General features: G+C 41.1%; 1 protein-coding gene across 8 annotated transcripts in view; it reads right to left on the bottom strand.

Moving 5' to 3' along the window:
- Positions 1-18,562, bottom strand: part of CD96 (CD96 molecule) — a 94,061-nt gene that overhangs the window by 15,895 nt on the left and 59,604 nt on the right. For all 8 annotated transcript variants that reach the window (XM_040484452.1, XM_040484448.1, XM_040484449.1 and 5 more), the window contains 2 exons: positions 1,612-1,680; positions 1,013-1,096 (listed from right to left, as the gene is read on the bottom strand). In XM_040484452.1, coding sequence (XP_040340386.1) covers positions 1,013-1,096; positions 1,612-1,680 — 153 coding nt within the window. The remainder of the gene's footprint in view (positions 1-1,012; positions 1,097-1,611; positions 1,681-18,562) is intronic.

Genomic DNA, 18,562 nt, shown 5'->3' with positions numbered 1-18,562 from the left:
AAAAGAAATTCATTACACTAAATTAAATCATGCACGGACTAATGGTGAAAGTGTGTCCTGAATTAAGAATTATGCTTAATCCAAATGTGTGCACCTGAAGTCCACAAAAGAGATAAAACCAATAACTAATGCGACAAAGAGCAATATCACACATGTTCCTTTTTGCTCTTTGATTAATTTCCTAAGGACAAGTTCCCAGCTATTTGCTCTTCGATTAATCTCCTAAGGACAAGTTCCCAGCAGTGAGATGACTGAGCCAGTGGGTATCAAAGACTTTTAGAGGCTTTAAACGTACAACTTAAATGCTTCCCTAAAAGAGACACACACCTTCACTGTTTGTGCAAAAGGGCCTAGTAGCGAAATCCAGAGTTCTGCACCAGCGGCCCCTGGGGGCTTTGCTGCAGCCACAGCCCTTGCCACTCGCCTACCACACAGTCAGATCCTCGTCTTCTACCACTAAGAGGCAGTGCACTTCCTCTTTAGATCCTGTTGCTACCTGCCAAAGCAGCATCAGCACAGGCTGCTGAGAGGCAGCCAGATTAAATGGCCAGACCCTTTCTGTGCCTCACACTCGCCCCCCTCTTCTCATTGTCGTTAGTGATATGTGTACTCTGGATACGTCACTCTTTCCTCAGATACACTCATAGTCTGCTCTTTCGTCTCCATTAGGTATGTTTTTACTCAGATGTCACCTTCCTCAGTAAAGCCTTGCAAAACCACCCTATTTAGAACAGCAACCCACCCTCACACCTGATTCTCATGGTCTCCCTCCGCTGCTTTATTTATCCCCGATCACTCATCACCGTGTGCCCGTCTCTCTTCCGCTAGAATTTGGAACTTGGCTCCGTTTTGTTCACAGATGTATCCCTCGCAACTAACTGCAGCAGTGCTTTAAACACAGTGGATGCTTTGTTTAGTGTTTGTTAATATGATTATGAACAGAGCACGTAGTGGTTGTCCATTATAGGTGTCGGATGAATTAATGAGGTCCAGAAGACCCCAAGGGACTCACAGTCACGTGTACAGTTTTTGGTATCTTTCCCGCTGGAGGTCCAGGAGTAGTTGAAGCCTTGGGTAGTCGCATTGGAATTGCTGGCTGAAAGACAAAATTCTCAGAATCCAACCTTTTTTGTACAGCTGTAATTTGACTTTACTTTGATGTGCTGAATTTTTAATCTATGTGACTTTGGGGAAATCTGAAATTGAAAATATGCTTTCCTACACGGGAACACAGCTGGCATATTAAGCAAAAGCTCCGTAGTTTATGTTTAATGCCGACTTGTCACTGATTTTCTTTTTCTGTTCCTGTCACCAACTCAGATCACTGGGAGTACTGTCAAGATTACTTTAATGCTATCTTAAAATTCCATGAGAAATGAGAAGTGCAGTATAATAATTCACCAACCCATATTTTTAAGATTACAGTGATTGTCATATCAATATATAGCCACAATTTAGATTACAATTTGCCACTGAGCAACTCAAAACCAAAATAGCAAACATTAAATGAAAATTGTAGCCTTTTGCCCAAACCTCAACATTGTCATAGCTATACTAAAACTTGTGTTTTGTCTCTTTTAAGTCACATAAGGAAAGCCTTGCTGTACTCACTTTGAGGGATGGTATTTGGAGTCGATGTACCCACATCTCCAAGGGTTGTTGATGAGGTAGCTGGATATCCTATTTTGAAAACAAATTTCCCAAAGTGTTAAGGTATATACATTCCCATGTTTGATATGCTGCTGTAATTAACAAGGGTGGCACGCAGAGCATGGAATATCAGAATCAGAAAGAACCTTGGTGAATACAGTGCCTACTGCCTTCATTTTATAAACGATGCAACTGAGTCCAAAAGGCATATGCTTGTGGCTACATACCCAATATTCAATATCATTTTTGTGATATTAACTCAGTTCTCCAAGTGTATCACATTCACACTTTCAAAATATGATGTTTCGGTGTCTTTTGTGTGCCAGGCTCCAGTCTACATTCAACAATGAACATGAGGTGCTTGTCCTCACGGAAATTACCTTGTACTGAGTTTTCACGATTGTACATATTTTAATATGCTCAATATGGTTACATATCTACGTTAGTTCTTAGCTTTCAAAATCATCCCCATGTTTACAGTCTATCATTTCCCATTCTTCCCCTCTCTCTTTTCCTCCCAAAGTGAAAGACGAATTCATATTCATTTGAAAATACCTCAGGGGATGAAGCAAGATAGATTGAAAGTGAAAAGTACCCAATCACACTCCATTTGAAAACATGGTTTATCTCTTGGGAAAACAAATGTTTAATGCATTTATTTTTGTGTATTTCTCCTTTGTTTCAAAAATATATTTAAGGTTGCATACATAAATACTCAATTCAAGAAGACAATAGAAGTAGATAGAAAGGGAAACTAAAGCCAAGGAAAATATGGTTAGAAAAAGTATGTTAACCTCTGTCTAAACCTGAGTGGGGATGGTACACAAAATGCATTTCTTGATGGCATGTACTCTTAACAGATGTGGATCCCACATTTCATCAGAACTTTCTAGTAACAATGCTAAGAAATAAAGAGTATATGTTCTGCCATCTGTGGCCATCATAACAACAGTCAATTTTCAAAAGAAACACAGCAATTCTTTTTATTATGATTAAAAAATAAATTTCTCACCTGTCTTTTAAAAAAGAATACTGTATACTGTGTGTAATATTCTGAAAAATATCCTCATAGTATGGTGGTCAGTATGCTCATTCACCTGTAAGCTTTAGATAGTAGTGAATGGTATCCCAGCCTCCCAGGTACCTCAGCTCTGGCAAATCACACGCTTAAATAAAAAACATGGGTGGGGCGCCTGGGTGGCTCAGTCGGTTAAGCGTCCAACTTCAGCTAAGGTCACAGTCTCGCAATCCGTGAGTTCGAGGCCCATGTCGGGCTCTGTGCTGACAGCTCAGAGCCTGGAGCCTGTTTCAGATTCTGTGTCTCCCTCTCTCTCTGACCCTCCCCGTTCATGTTCTGTCTCTCTCTGTCTCAAAAATAAATAAACGTTAAAAATTTAAAAAAAAAACATGGGTAATCAAATCCCTAAAAAAAAAAAATACATGGAGGACACATTGATAAATTGGTCTCATGGTTTATGCATCTATAACTAATTTAGAGAAATGATCAACAACAATTGTTTTGCAATCCTGCTGCTGATGAACACCAAAGACACGCTCTGCCCAAGCTCCGTGAATAGTCAGATATGGGGAGATGCGTTAAGAGGCTGCTTCAGATGGTGCCATATGAGGAACTAAAATGGGCGACAAGCATCAGGGTGGCAGAAAAAATGTTTTGAATACTGAATATGCACAGCTTCATTTATCCAGCAAATACTTATTGAGTGCTCAGTGTGTACGAGAATTGGGGATGACAATGAGAGAGAAACACTGCCCTTGTTCCCAGAGTTTAGTGAGAATAAAGGTCAGTGTGGCAGACTATCAGCTGACCACCAAGCCCATTCTTCTCTCTGGTGTGCATGAACTGCATCTCCTAGCTTCCTGTGTGGTCGGTTAGCTATGGCCATGTACTATGTCTTAGCCAATGGGACGTGAATAGGAGTGATGGTTGTCATTTCAAGGCCTGATATATAAAGCCTCCCATGTAAGATCCTCCATGATCTTCCCTCATGTACTATCAGATATTATGATGCAGGGAGGCATAGAAGCCCACGAATGAAAGGTGATAGAACTGCCAGAAACCTGGGTTCTTGAATGACTGTGTCATTCCAGCTACTGGATCACAGAATGAATTTGAATTTCATTTCTCTCACTGAGATGGCTCTACCTTTGTCCCTATCTGCAGCAATTCCTTCGGTAACCTATTTTAAAATTTTTGTAGTGTGATGTACTTTTAAAGTAACCTCATCTCCTTTTTATTTATTTTTTTTTAATTTTTTTTCAACGTTTATTTATTTATTTGGGACAGAGAGAGACAGAGCATGAACGGGGGAGGGGCAGAGAGAGAGGGAGACACAGAATCGGAAGCAGACTCCAGGCTCTGAGCCATCAGCCCAGAGCCTGACGCGGGGCTCGAACTCCCGGACCGCGAGATCGTGACCTGGCTGAAGTCGGACGCTTAACCGACTGCGCCACCCAGGCACCCCACTCATCTCCTTTTTAAAACAAGGCAAGGAAAAATTGCATAGAAGGATAGAAACGACTAGTCATAAGTAATCTTTGGATACTGTGAAATACTGAGAGATAGGTGTTTCTCCTAATTAATAGAGGAAGAAGAGGTGAAAGCAAAAGGGAGAAAGAAGGAGAAAGAGAAGAAAGACTCTATCCAGTTTTTGAGAAATTCTCAGAAGGACGAAAAGAAGGATCTCTTTACTCTGGGACTCAATTCCTCATGTAGGAGAGAGTGAAACTTTTATTTTTGGTGGCAGTCTATTATCTCACCTCCCACAGACCAGTATCATTCATTCTTCTTCCTTCCTTCCTCCCTTCCTTCCTTCCTTCCTTCCTTCCTTCCTTCCTTCCTCCCTCCTTTCCTTCTCCCTCCCCTCTCACTCTGAGACCTAACCTCCGCAGAATTCACTGAGTGATTACATGAGTGAAAGCAGAAAGGAATGGTTTTAAAGTGGTGATATGATAACAATGGTGGTAATAATGATGAAGAAAAAGAACTAAGAGGTAATCATCAGAGACCTTTGTATTTATTTGTAGGCAATATTGCTGTTACCTAGAAATCTCAGTCTAATAAGCAACTGCCAATCACATTTTAAAATACCTCTTACTTACAAGCAATGGACACTTTCCCCAGCCAGCGATTGCCCACACTGACCATTAGCTCCACGTGATTTAATTCTGTCAGGAATCAGTGGAATCCTGATGACATGGGATAACTTGACAGAGAAATTTCATGTGGATTAAAATGACTGATTAAATTTCTTTCCTGGAGAATCAGAAAATAATGTGACATAAATCCTAGCTCACTGCAAGTTTACTGCAGGGAAAGGAGAATTCATTCATTCCACTGCATCTGCATGTTGTTCTTGGACCACGTGAGAGGAGGAACACTGACTGCCCCAGGCTCACATGCCACCTTGATCTTTGTGTCACTGTGTCTCTTGCCTGGCATACATATCAGTGCAGCTTTATGCTTCCTCTCACAGGCCTGCAGAGTTTGTTGAGGGCTGAATGTGTTCCAATAAGCTTCTGGGAACAAAAGGATCAATGACACCCCGTCATATCGCTAAGAAGTCCAAGCTCATTTCAGTCCAAGCTCATTATTGGTCTCCAGCTGAATTTGGCTTGGGTCTTGGCCTGAGGGTCTGTACCTGGTTGCACAGGTTATTGAAAGAAGGATCCCTTTACCATGAGACCCTGATCCTCATGTGCAAGTCAGAGCTGAAGCCATTTAGAAAACTGTCTAGTACTTTAGGTAAATTAAATCCCACTCACTCCCCTTGGCTTTACACTATGCTTCAAGGTCCTTTGGCATTACATGACCTGACCTCCAACAGTCTCCACATTGTTATCTCCTGCTACCCCCTTCCTCTGTTCTATCACTTATTGACCCAGCATTTGGGAGCCTCTATCTTCCAGGCATTGTGCTTGGGACTGGCGGCACTCCTCTGGAGTCGAAGTTCAGAGCATATGGACATCAACCAAAGAATCACAGAAACCAGTCCAAATATGAGGACAAGTGAAAGAGGAAACGGCTTATGCAGTCTCAAGAAGGCTTCCCTGGGGAATGTAGCAGACTCGAGTGGGAGCAGGGGAGGGGTGGTGGGAGCCTCTAGGCAGAGGACACAGACAGTGCAAAGGCCCCATAGGCGGTCTCACGCACTGTTAGCAATAGCAACGTGTGGGGCGTGTCTATCAGGGCTGGGCCTTTGTAAGCCCTCAAGGAGGGTTTGTTCTGTGTGATGAACTGAACTGAGTATGAGATTGTGAGCCACTGCTTGTCACGGTGCACACCCATGGCCTCAGCCGCAGAGGACAGTGATCAAACTGTGGCCCACTAGTGACAGAAACACTGCTTGTTTCTCAGCGTTGTTTTGTTTGGCTGTTTTTGCTTTTAGAAGAAATCTCTTCCTAGGGCCTGGCCTGGAGACCCGTAACTGTAAGAGGACATAATCGGCGGTCTTTTGACATCAAATAGAGCATTTTAAAAGAATTCTATTTCTATTCCTCTTAGCCAAGTCTTTAAGATTCGTGTTGATCATATATTTCAGCATGTGAATAAAGCAGCTTGTTTTTTTTTTTTTTTGTCTTTCTGTTTCAAGGTTATATTTATACTCATAATAGAGCAAAGCCTCTTCAGCACTCAATACTTGGTTCTATATTATGACATACTGTGTAGGCGAGTAATATGCCAAACCCAGTGACAGAGTTGCTTGCTTTGTTTGCTGGTTGCTTATATGTTCTTCAGTTTGAATGCTTATTGTTATTAAACCTTGCAAGTATCCAGAGATACATAACAATAACCCATGTTTCAGGAAAGAAGAAGGGGTTTGGGAGAAAAACACTACTTTGTACAAAATGTCTTGCCTATATTAATTTGAAAACTGCCATGAGGTTAGATGAGAAGTTTCAAAACTTCCCTAGCCCATTCCTATTTCAACTTAAAAATGTTTTTCCACGGAAATTAAAAATTACCCCTTTATGTTATCACTAGAAATTCAATTAAGTTAGAAGACAGCTCTAGTCAGTTCTGAGTTAAATGGAGGAGACAGAATCATGTTCTTTAAGAGCTAATTCTGGTTGGCTCCTTGTGACATTATGAAACAGAATGGAATCTCTTCATCTGGACTCCTACCATCTTCCTGGTGACTGTCCCTCTCACTGTCGGAGAAGGGAAACAAAGGGAAATGCTGGAGATCTCATGGAGAGTTAATTTGGGGGAAATGCTGAAATATTTTCCAAACAACTTAAAATTTTAAAGATCATTTTGGGGCGCCTGGGTGGCGCAGTCGGTTAAGCGTCCAACTTCAGCCAGGTCACGATCTCGCGGTCCGTGAGTTCGAGCCCCGTGTCAGGCTCTGGGCTGATGGCTCAGAGCCTGGAGCCTGTTTCCGATTCTATGTCTCCCTCTCTCTCTGCCCCTCCCCCGTTCATGCTCTGTCTCTCTCTGTCCCAAAAATAAATAAACGTTGAAAAAAAATTAAAAAAAAAAAGATCATTTAATATGAACTTACTCTGTAGCAAATGAGAGAGACAGGTGAGCAGTCACTGATGCAAGGTAAGTGGAGGATAAAAGTTAAAATGGTAATTAAAAAAAAAAAGAAATTGTGATTTGGTCATTGTTTCCTCCTTCAAGGAGATAAAAAATACAAGTAGAGGTCTTGATTTATTTTGAGATGAATTTTCTTTGCTGGACTCTTGTTTTGATCATGGCATGCCTTTCCAGACTGGCTTGTGTGGGTCTAGCTTTATAGTTGCTCTTTATGCATTTACATATTTGATACTCAGAATAACCATATGAACTAGATAATACTAACTCCTGGTTTTTAAGGTGAGGAAACAGTATTTGAGAGGTAAAATGACTTGTCCAGATTACACGGCTAGTAGTCAGCAGAGACAGGAATTGAACTCAAGCCTGTCTGACACCAGAGACTATATTCATTCCACTCTGGTAGACTTATAAAGTATAGTTGGCCTTGCTGCAGAACCAGGGGGTAGCCCTGGAATTCAGTCATGGTCCCCAGCACACAACCTCCCAGGATAATTGATAGTCTGTGTGTCTCTCCCATCATCCTCTTTCAGCCTCCCATTGTAAGACTGCCCTGTCTTCAAGCCCTGACCAGGTGCCATTTTCTTTATAGAGCCTTCTTCTGCTCTCCCTGAAGCCTTTCCTTTGTTAATCTCTTCCTCCTCTGTGCTTGAAAAAAATATCCTTAAGCTCCAGGATATTTACTGAGTTATCAATACTTACTTACAGCCAGGTGTTATCACTGTTCTAGGTGACAGAGATACCTCAGCCGACAAATCAGACTGAAAAAAAAAAGGCCCTTATGGGATTCACTTTCTTGTGGGGACAGGCCAAACTAGTGAATTCTACAGGATGCTAAAAAAATTCTGTGGAGAAAAATAAAGCAGGGAAAGGGGACTGGAAGTGAGATACAGGAGGCTACAGTTTCGAATTAGGTGGTCACGGAAAGCCTCATTGAGAAGATGACATTTGAACAAAGATTGGGAGAAGATGAGAGTGGGAGCCATGTAGATTTTGGGGGAAAGAATTTTCTAGGCAGAGGGAAAAAGTAAAAAGGCCTGAGGTGGAAGCAACTCTGGTATGCTGTGGGAACAGTGAGAAGGCCGATTTGGGTGAAGCAAAGTGAGCAAAAAGGAGAGTAGTGGAAATAAAATAAATTGGATATAACATGAAAACTTTCAGGCTAACTTTGTAGATATTTGCTCTTCCTTACCACCCATTTTCTTCCTCCATTAATGTGACCGTGATCCTGGTGGGTTTTATTTACGTAAGTATCCATCTCAAGCAGAAGGAGACACAGAATTCTAGGGCTAGATTATTTTTTTTTTTTTAATTTTTTTTTCCAACGTTTGTTTATTTTTGGGACAGAGAGAGACAGAGCATGAACGGGGGAGGGGCAGAGAGAAAGGGAGGCACAGAATCGGAAACAGGCTCCAGGCTCTGAGCCATCAGCCCAGAGCCCGACGCGGGGCTCGAACTCACAGACCGCGAGATCGTGACCTGGCTGAAGTCGGACGCTTAACCGACTGCGCCACCCAGGCGCCCCTAGATTATTTGTTTTTACTAAAACACACACAGTACACACACACAGTACACACACACACACACACACACACACACACAACTTAGACAAAGATAGACTGGTTAATTAATCAACCACTCTATTTCCTACTTTAGGTTCCTACCATGTTCCAAAGGGATTTAAGGGGACAAATCATACAGTGTAATATTTTGAAACTTATGAACCAGGTACTATATTAGGTGTTCTGCATGACTACTACCTTCTGTTGCTTTTAATAATCCACTGAGAAAGGAACTACCCATATTAAAGTTCTTCCTTTTCTTCTTTCTCTTGTTTTCCCCTATTTTCTTCAAGCACCCACAACTTTGGCCATGCTTTTAAAGCTCTGTTTATTATTTGCCAATCAATTACACTGTTGCCAAGAACTATAGCTTTCTGTGGATCATCTCCGTGGGTAAACCATCACCTTGTCATGGTTGCTTCATTTTCACAAAATTACTTTATCTACTATTTGCTTATTTATTAATCATTTTATTTATTTTTTTTTTCATTGTGAGAAGTGTACTCTTTAAACCTCATCACCTATTTCACCCATCCCCCCATCCATCTCCCCTCTGGTAATCATCAATTTGTTCTCTATAGTTAAGAGTCTGTTTCTTGGTTTGCTTCTCTCTGTTTTTCCCTTTGCTTATTTGTTTTGTTTCTTAATTCCACATATGAGTGAGATCATATGGTATTTGTATTTCTCTGACTGAGTCCTTTTGCTTAGCATTATATTCTCTAGCTCTATCCGTGTTGTTGCAAATGGCAAATTTCATTCTTTTTTATGGCTGAATAATATTTCATTATATGTATATATATCACATCTTCTTTATCCATTCATCTATTGAGGGGTACTTGGGCTGCTTCCAGAGTTTGGCTATTGTAAATAACACTGTAATAAACATAGGGGTGTATGTATCCCTTTAAATTAGTGTTTTTGTAATTTTTTTTGTTTTTATTAACACACACACACACACACACACATGCACAACTTAGACAAAGATAAGTTGTGTGTGTGTTTTAATAAATACCCAGTAGTGCGATTCCTGGATTGTAGGGTAGTCCTATTTCAATTTGCAGGGGAACTTCAAGTTTTCCACAATGGCTGCACCAATTTGCACTCCCACCAATAGTGCAAGAGGGTTCCTTTTCCTCTATATCCTCATCAATACTCGTTTCTTGTGTTTTTGATTTTAGCCATTCTGACAGGTATAAGGTGATATCTCATTGTAGTTTTGCTTTATATTTCCCTCATGATGAGTCACACTGAGCATCTTTTTATGTGTCTGCTGGATATCTGAATCTTCGGAGAAATGTCTATCCATGTCTTCTGCTCATTTTTTAATTGCATTATTTGTTTCTTTGGTATTGAGTTGTAGCAGTTCTTTATATATTTTGGATACTAACTCCTTATAAGATATATCATTTGCAGATATCTTCTGCCATTTAGTAGGGTTCCTTTTAGTTTTATTGACTGTTTGCTGTGCAGAAGCTTTTTATTTTGATGTAGTACCAATAGCTTATTTTTGCTCTTATTTTCCTTGCCTCGGGTTTTTATTTTATTTTTTAAATAAAAAGTGTATATATTTAAGGTAACAACATGATTTGATATACACATACATAGTGAAATGATTAGTATTGTCAGCTAATTAACGTATCACTCCTCACATAGTAACAATTTATTTTTTTGTATGATGAGAGCACCCGAAACTTACTCTGACCAAATTTCCAATATTCAATACAGTATTATAATTATCATGCTGTATATTAGATCTCCAGACTTATTAATCCTACATAATTCCAACTTTGTACGCTTTGACCAACATCTCCCCATTGTCTCTTCTTCCTTGCCCCAGGAATTACTGTTCTACACTTTGCTTCCATGTAGTTCACTCTTTTAGACTCTACTTATATGTGAGATCATGCAGGGTTTTTTTCTGTCTTATTTCACTTAGTGTAATGTTGTCCAGGTTCACCCATGTTGTTACCAATGGCAGAATCTCTCTTTTTTTTTTTAAGGCTGAATCACACACACACACACACACACACACACACACACACACACACACAATTTCTTTACCCATTCATTTGCCAATGGAAGCTTAGGGTGTTTCTATATCTCTTAGAGGTGACTAGTTTTCTTTTCTTTTCTTTTCTTTTTTTTTCTTTTCTTTGTGTATATACCCAGAATAGAGATTACTGGATCACATAGTAGTTCTATTTTTTTATTTTTTTGAGGAACCTCAAAAACTGTTTTCCATAATGTTTTTCATATTGTTTTCCATAATGGCTACACCAGTTTACATTTCCACCAAGAGTGACAAGAGTTCTCTTTTCTCCGTATCCTCACCAACACTTGTTATCTTTTATTATTTTCATCATCATCATCATTATTATTGGTAATAGTCATCCTAACAGGTGGGAGGTGATATCTCATTGTGGCTTTGAGTTGCATTTCTCTAACGACTAGGGATGTTGAGCATCTTTTCATGTACTTGATGGCTATTTGTATGTCTCCTTTGGAAAAATGTCTATTTAGGTCCTTTGCCTATTTTTAATGAGTTGTTTTTTGTTTTGCTATTGAGTTGAATGAGTTCCTTATATATTTTGGATATTAGTCCCTTATCATATATGTGGCTTAAAAATATTTTCTTCCAATGTATAGGTTACCTTTACATTTGTTGTTTCTTTTGCTGTACAGAAGTTGTTTAGCGTGATGTAGTATACTTGCTTGTTTTTGCTTTTGTTGCCTAGGCTTTGGTGTCATATCTAAAAAATCAATGGCAAGGCCAATGTCAAGAAGGTTTTCTCCTATGTGTTCTTCTAAAAGTTTTATAGCTTCAGGTCTTATGTTTAAGTCTTTTACTTTATTTTGAGGTGATTTTTGTGTATGCTGTAATTCCATTCTTCTGCATATAGACATCCAGTTTTCCAAACACCGTTTATTGAAGAGTCTATGCTTTTCTGTTGTGTATTTTTGGCACCCTTGTTAAAAACCGTTGACCATATATGGTTGAGTTTATTTCTGGGCTCTCTATTCTGTTCTGTCAATCTATGTGTCTGTATTTATGCCAGCACCATACTGTTTTGATTACTAAAGGTTTGCGGTATACTGAGAAATCAGAAAGTATGATGTCTCCAATGCTGTTCTCTCTCAAGATTCCTTTGGCTATGTGACGTCTCTTGTGAATATAAATTTTAGGATTGTTTTTCCCTTCCTGTGAAAAAATACCATTGGAATTTTGATAGGGACTATACTGAATCTGTATATCACTTTGAGTAGCATGGACAATTTAACAATATTAAAATTTCCATTCCATGAACATCAGATGTCTTTCCATTTGTTTGTGTCTCCTTCAATTCCTTTCATCAGTGTTTCATAGTTTTCAGTGTACAAGTCTTTCACCTCCTTGCTTAAATTTATTCTTAAGTATTTTAGTCTTTTTGATGTTATTATAAATGTGATTGCTTTCTTGACTTCCTTTTTGGACAGATCATCATTGGTCTCACTGAATTTCTTTTAAAAGCTGAATTTTAATGGGTAATACAGAAGAGAATTTTCAAATGGACCTCTTTGTACCTTTGTTTTAGATGAGGTTCCAGAGGCTAAGAATGATTTTATAGGGCAAGTCATTGTCACTTCTAAAGCAGAGTTCTGGACCACCTATGAGGGGCATGTGGAGTGTGTTCTGTTAACTATGGTCCATCATCAATCTCAAGACTTCATAGGGGCAGAAGTGCCCCAGGTGAGGATTGTTTTTAAAGGTATATTTATTTATTTTGAGAGAGAGAGAGAGAAAGAGAGAGAGAGAGAGAGAGAGAGAGAGAGAGAGAGAAGTGGTGGAGGGGCAGAGAGAGATGGAAAGAGAATCCTAAGCAGCCTCTACATACTCAGCACTGAGCCCAACACAGGCAGGGCTGGATCTCAAGACCGACCAGGAGATCATAACCTGAGGTGATATCAAGAGCTGGACCCTTAACCAAGTGAGCCACCTTAGGCGCAGTGAGGATTTTTTTTTAAAGAGAGTTGTCAGGATGCTACGAGTCAGGTCCCCTCTCACGTGGGTGGTGGGTAAAAGAAGAACCTGCCCCCTTACCTTAGCCCAAGTGGAGTGTGGTTTCAAGAGAACTACTCAGAGCTGTTGGCCTACGTGTCCTGGAGTTTGGGATGAAGAGGACCAGTGCCTGACTCAGGCTAAAGAGACTACACTGGGAGCCTATGCTTGACTAGTAGTGTTGAGAAGAGAGATATGGCCCTGTTGGAGAAGAGGAGCACTTCCACCAAATAGGAGGCCAAGGTGCATGTTTTCTCAGATAAAACAGAATGCCATGGAAAGAAATCTCACCCAGGAATATCTGGAGGAGCAAACAGCTCCTAAGGGGACAGACCTCCAGCAGCTCATGGGCTATAGGGGGATAATAAACAGAAGCCTGGTGGAGAGGCAGGACCTGCATCCTGCATCAAGGGGACAATAGCCATGGGCCAGTCCCAAATTTCTGAGAAATTTGCCAGAGCGCCCCATGAGGTCAAGATGGCAATTTTTATTCTCCCCACCCACAGGGCACCTACGTCAGATTGCAGTCAGCCTGACAAGGAAGGTCTTTTTCATCTACCTCTCTCTTCTCTTCTGCATGCTATGACCCCTAAAGCGAGGCCCGAACCAGGAGTGGAAGACAGGATTGAGCTGCACAATCAAAGAGACATTTTCTCCACCCTCTACAGACATAAAACACACAACCTCGCATCCCAGGCTTCTGCAGCTGAGGTACACCAACACACAGTGGGCAGAAAGGGAAGAAAGTTCTGGATCAAATTAGTTTTTGCAAGTTTTGACATTACATTTGTCAAGGCTTTTTAATTATTGACACAAGTCTGTTCTTGAGTCTGAAAGGGACCAGACAACATTTATTATATGAAAATCACCAAAAAAGCTTTCAGAGTCTAGGGAGAAATTATTCAACAGAGCTCATTTGGACAGGGAATAATGGGGAAAGGAAAAATCTTTTTTTTTTCTTTGCTAATTTTACCCACTTCAGCTTATTTATTCAACAAAATGTAAAAGTGAAAGTTATTTGTAAGTTCAGGCTGCTGCTGTGATCTGGTTTGTCAAGCTCAAATGTCCGAGACTTTGCCTTACTTTTTTTTTTTTTTTTTTTTTTTTGGAGAGAGAGAGAGAGACACAGAGCGTGAGCAGGGGAGGGGCAGAGAGATGGAGACAGAATCTGACGCAGGCTCCAAACTTCGAGCTGTCAGCACAGAGCCTGATGCAGGACCCAAACTCATCAACGGTGAGATCATGACCTGAGCCGAAGTGGAACGCTTAACCGACTGAGCCACCCAGGCACCCCGAGACTTTGCCTTATTTCTATGTAAAACTGAATCTGAAAATATAATTCATTTTTTCAGATAGTAACATCTTCACTTGACATCCTATTCTCTTGACATAGCGTCTAGCCACATAGCCACCTAGCCTTTCCTGCAAATGTGTTACTATACTCCATCAATGCACCTGCAGCACAAAGAGCCTTTAAACTCATAATGATATTAACTGGAGAACTGCACTTAAAAGAATATAGGCCATCAACTACATCTAAACACATGTGAGTTGGCTTCCTCAAGCCCTAATGTCAGGATTATGTGCATACCGACCTTTACACCAGCATAAAGGAAATATATGGTGTGAAATCTTAATCTCTGCTCAAGACCCTTTGCCCATGGGAGGCAGATTGTTTGGGGAACGTGTGTTCACTGAATGGCTAAAGCAGTGTGTATTACTGGATTTCTGGTCTAGGAAGGGTTTCTAGGACCCGGTTGGGGGAAATGACAGGAAGCAGGACTGAGCTCATCACACGTTGTGTGGAGTGCTTAGAGACACTCAATACTTTATGAAATGAACGGAAGAATAGGCCAACTGATAGTTTTTTTCCCCCAGAGCTACCTTGCTCCCAAGGAGGAAAACTGGATAAACAAATACTCAAAGTAAACTAGTCATCAAGAAGGCTACCCTTGGCTTATGGGGGACGGGTATGGAAAAAAATGAGAAACTCTTCAACAACTTGCAACATGAGCCCCGGGCGCAAGGTGGTTGAGAAGATGCAATGATGAGAATTTCCCAGGATTAAAGGAGAGCGCTGGAGTTTTGTATGAATTCTGTACATATCTCTGGGCAATGAAATTATATTATAATAATGTTGAGAAGGGAAGGATAATGGATGGAAGAGGATTTTTTTCTCCAATTTATTTCTGACTGAGGAAATGTTAGCCCCACTTCTGGAGGCTGCATTTCTCAGAAAACACTGATCCAGAGAAGAGAAAGATTAATATAGGCATAACTGTCATGTTGACCTTTTCATATCAGCTCTACCAGCTTCACACAGGAATGGATTTATTCAGTGTCTAAAGATATTTATTGAGCACCCATCCTGTACTGTCAGAGGCAGTAGGGCTCAGGCTCTCAAACTTGTCTGGGCTCCAGCACTTTTTCTGGATCTAGGGCTGTTTCTATGACTTCAGTTAAGTTATTTAAACTTTTTGTGCCTCAATAGCTTCATCTGTAAAATGGGGATAATAATAGTGCCTGTAGCATTGCGTTGTTGGGCGAATTAAAAGAGATAATACATTTACTAGTTTAAAACGCTGCCAGGCACATCAGGGGCACTCAAATACTAACAGATATTATTAATATTATTGCTTAATACTATAATATAATCGGGGTAGTTGGTTAAAGATTTAGGTAATTACCAGGCAAAAAACTGGTATGATAGTCTGCTAAAAAGCTTTTATTTATCCCTCATATTTAGGCAAACCAGCCATGCTGGATCTTCTGTTGAAGTACTCTCCATTGCTGCATACGCCCACTCTAGCTCAGATCATTATCACTTTACATCGCTTAGAATCTGCATCATTTGGTCTGCATGCTCTATCCTTGTTTCTACCACTTACCATACACATCACCTCTATGTCACCCATATTTTTCACATACTCACAAAGCCACGGTGGCTCCTTGTTGGCATTCCGTTCCAGCCCAAATCCTTGGCCCTTAACTGAAGCTCACCGTCACCTGGCACCTCACCTAAGCAAGCTGTGCCCACCCAACGAGCACTGTCAGCACTCACCCTGCTTGTCTTCTCATGCCCGACACTCATTTTATTTCCTATCTGTGCTCAGGACGATTGTCTGAAGATCCATCTCTCATCTTTCTTCCATCTGAGTCTATATTTCCTTCCAGCTCCCTGTGCAGACCTCCCTGATTCCACCCTCCGCTGTTCCCAGCACTCCTCTACGTTGGCAGGCTAGCAAGCTTTCTCCAGAGCCCCTTCTTACTTTAACATCCAACATCTCGACCTGCGATTGATCTTATGATCTGCTTCCCCCAGTGATCTACATTTGACAATCTTGTCCGATGGCATATCTTCCGGTGTCATCCCTCAGCCATTCTGACATGCTTTCCCATAAATCAGTAGTTTTGGTGCATCCCCTGGGGAAGCTGCTGCCAACAGTCTGTACCTTTCAGTGTCTGATCCCCCCACCCGCTAAGGATCAGGTGTGCTTGCCTGGAGAGTTAGACAATGGTTAGAATCATCCTGGGCCTGGTATTTTATTCAAAGTGTTTGGGGGTAGAAGGATCTAGACTGTGAGGACCAACTAAAGCTTGAGAGAAGGCTTAATATCAAAACCAACATCATCAGGTCCAAGAGTCATGTGCAGTCATAAAAAGAGGCAGAGCCAAAAGGCCTGTGGCTCTGTGGACAGTGAAAGAGGATGCTAGGCAAGTGGGTCCTGCTAGATTGTAAGCTCTGTGCAACTGGGTCCCTGCCTGTATTGTTCATCACTGTATCTCAGCACCTCTAAAGTTCCTGTCACCTTGTGGGCACTCAATGTGTATTTGTCGAATGAATGAATGTCTTGAATGATTGCTGGAACTTCTGAGGCCTGTTCTCTTAAGTCACACAACCTGTAGCCAATTCCAAGTCAGAGTTAGAAGGCATAGAGCTCTATTCAGCAGTGGGAGCCCTTGAGTCATGTACTGCCCCACCTGAGATTGGTCAGGTGTCTCTGTTCCATCCCACTGGCTTGTCTCATCTCCCCATTTAGCCTGTCAGCCTCATGTCTTTTCCTAGGACAGTGCTGCCGTTGCAGCTGGGACTCAGAAGACACCATCAGTTCAGGTTGAAATGCGCGGGGCTCCCTGGGTAACTCTTACAGTTGGCTCTGAGTTATAAGGGTCTCCTTCTCTAGTAGAAGAATATTGTTTCCATTACCTTACATTTGTTTAAAAAGTACCTTTTCGATGCAGAAGAAAAAAAAGATACAAACTGGATGTTTGCAGCAAGACATGTAGCTTAATAATTATGACTGAATTATACGGTGCATTCCATCTTAGAATTTGGACTGAAACCATAGGCTTTTGAAGTTGGTTTCCATGACATGTTCCATCCTGCTTCCTTTCTTAAAGAACACAAAGGGTGGATCCTCCCAGCTTCCGAGACATTGTGTGATTTCACAATCACCCTCCAGATTTTCAAGACAAAATTTGGATTTTTCAGTAGTAATTCAGGGTTTATCCTAAGAAAATAAGTTTTATTTAGCTATAATGAGCCACTGATTTAACATTTTTTTGACATTTCAGACTGAAAATTGTTCCAAACATAAATTATTATTATTATTTTGACAGAGGTCCAGATTTTGTAAAGTGAGAGCTAGCTACTCTTATTATACCTGAGCCTTGATCTAAAATAGGGTTTCTCCGGAAACCCTCTTGCACTGTTGGTGGTAATGCAAACTGGTGCAGATGCTCTGGAAAACTGTGTGGAGGTGCCTCAAAAAATTAAATATAGATCTACCCTATGACCCAGAAATAGCACTGCTGGGAATTTACCCAACGGATACAGGAGTGCTGATGCATAGGGGCACTTGTACCCCAATGTTTATAGCAGCACTTTCAATAGCCAAATTATGGAAGGAGCCTAAATGTCCATCAACTGACGAATGGATAAAGATGTGATTTATATACACAATGGAATACTACTTGGCAATGAGAAAGAATAAAATCCTGCCATTTGTAGCAATGTGGATGGAACTGGAGGGTATTATGCTAAGTGAAATAAGTCAGTCAGAGAAAGACAGATACCATACGTTTTCACTCGTTTGTGGACCTTGAGAAACTTAACAGAAGCCCATGGTGGAGAGGAAGGAGAAAAAAAAGTTACAAACAGAGAGGGAGGCAAACCATTAAGAGACTCTAAAATACAGAGAACAGGGGCGCCTGGGTGGCGCAGTCGGTTAGGCGTCCGACTTCAGCCAGGTCACGATCTCGCGGTCCGGGAGTTCGAGCCCCGCGTCAGGCTCTGAGCTGACGGCTGGGAGCCTGGAGCCTGTTTCCGATTCTGTGTCTCCCTCTCTCTCTGCCCCTCCCCCGTTCATGCTCTGTCTCTGTCTGTCCCAAAAATAAATAAACGTTGAAAAAAAAATTAAAAAAAAATAAATAAAATACAGAGAACAAACTAAGGTTTGATGGGGGGCAGGTGAGAGGGGAAAGTGGGCGATGGGCACTGAGGAGGGTACTTGCTGGGATGAGCACTGGATGTTGTATGGAAGCCAATTTGACAATAAATTATATTAAAAAAACAAAAAATAAAACAGGGTTTCTCAACCTCGGAACTATTGACATTTGAACCAGATAATTCTTTTTTGTGGTGGCTGTCATGTCCTGTGCCATACATTATGTAGCAGCATCCTTGGCCTTGGCGAGTAGCACCCTTCCCCCAATCGTGGCAACAAGAAATGGCCCTGGCAAAATTTCCCTGGTGAG

The sequence above is a fragment of the Herpailurus yagouaroundi genome, unplaced genomic scaffold (genome assembly GCF_014898765.1).
Source record: "Herpailurus yagouaroundi ecotype Mexico unplaced genomic scaffold, PumYag 162, whole genome shotgun sequence".
Taxonomy (NCBI): Eukaryota; Metazoa; Chordata; class Mammalia; order Carnivora; family Felidae; genus Herpailurus; species Herpailurus yagouaroundi.
The sequence above is the reverse complement of the archived record's forward strand: the minus strand, read 5'-3'. Positions and strand labels throughout refer to the sequence as shown.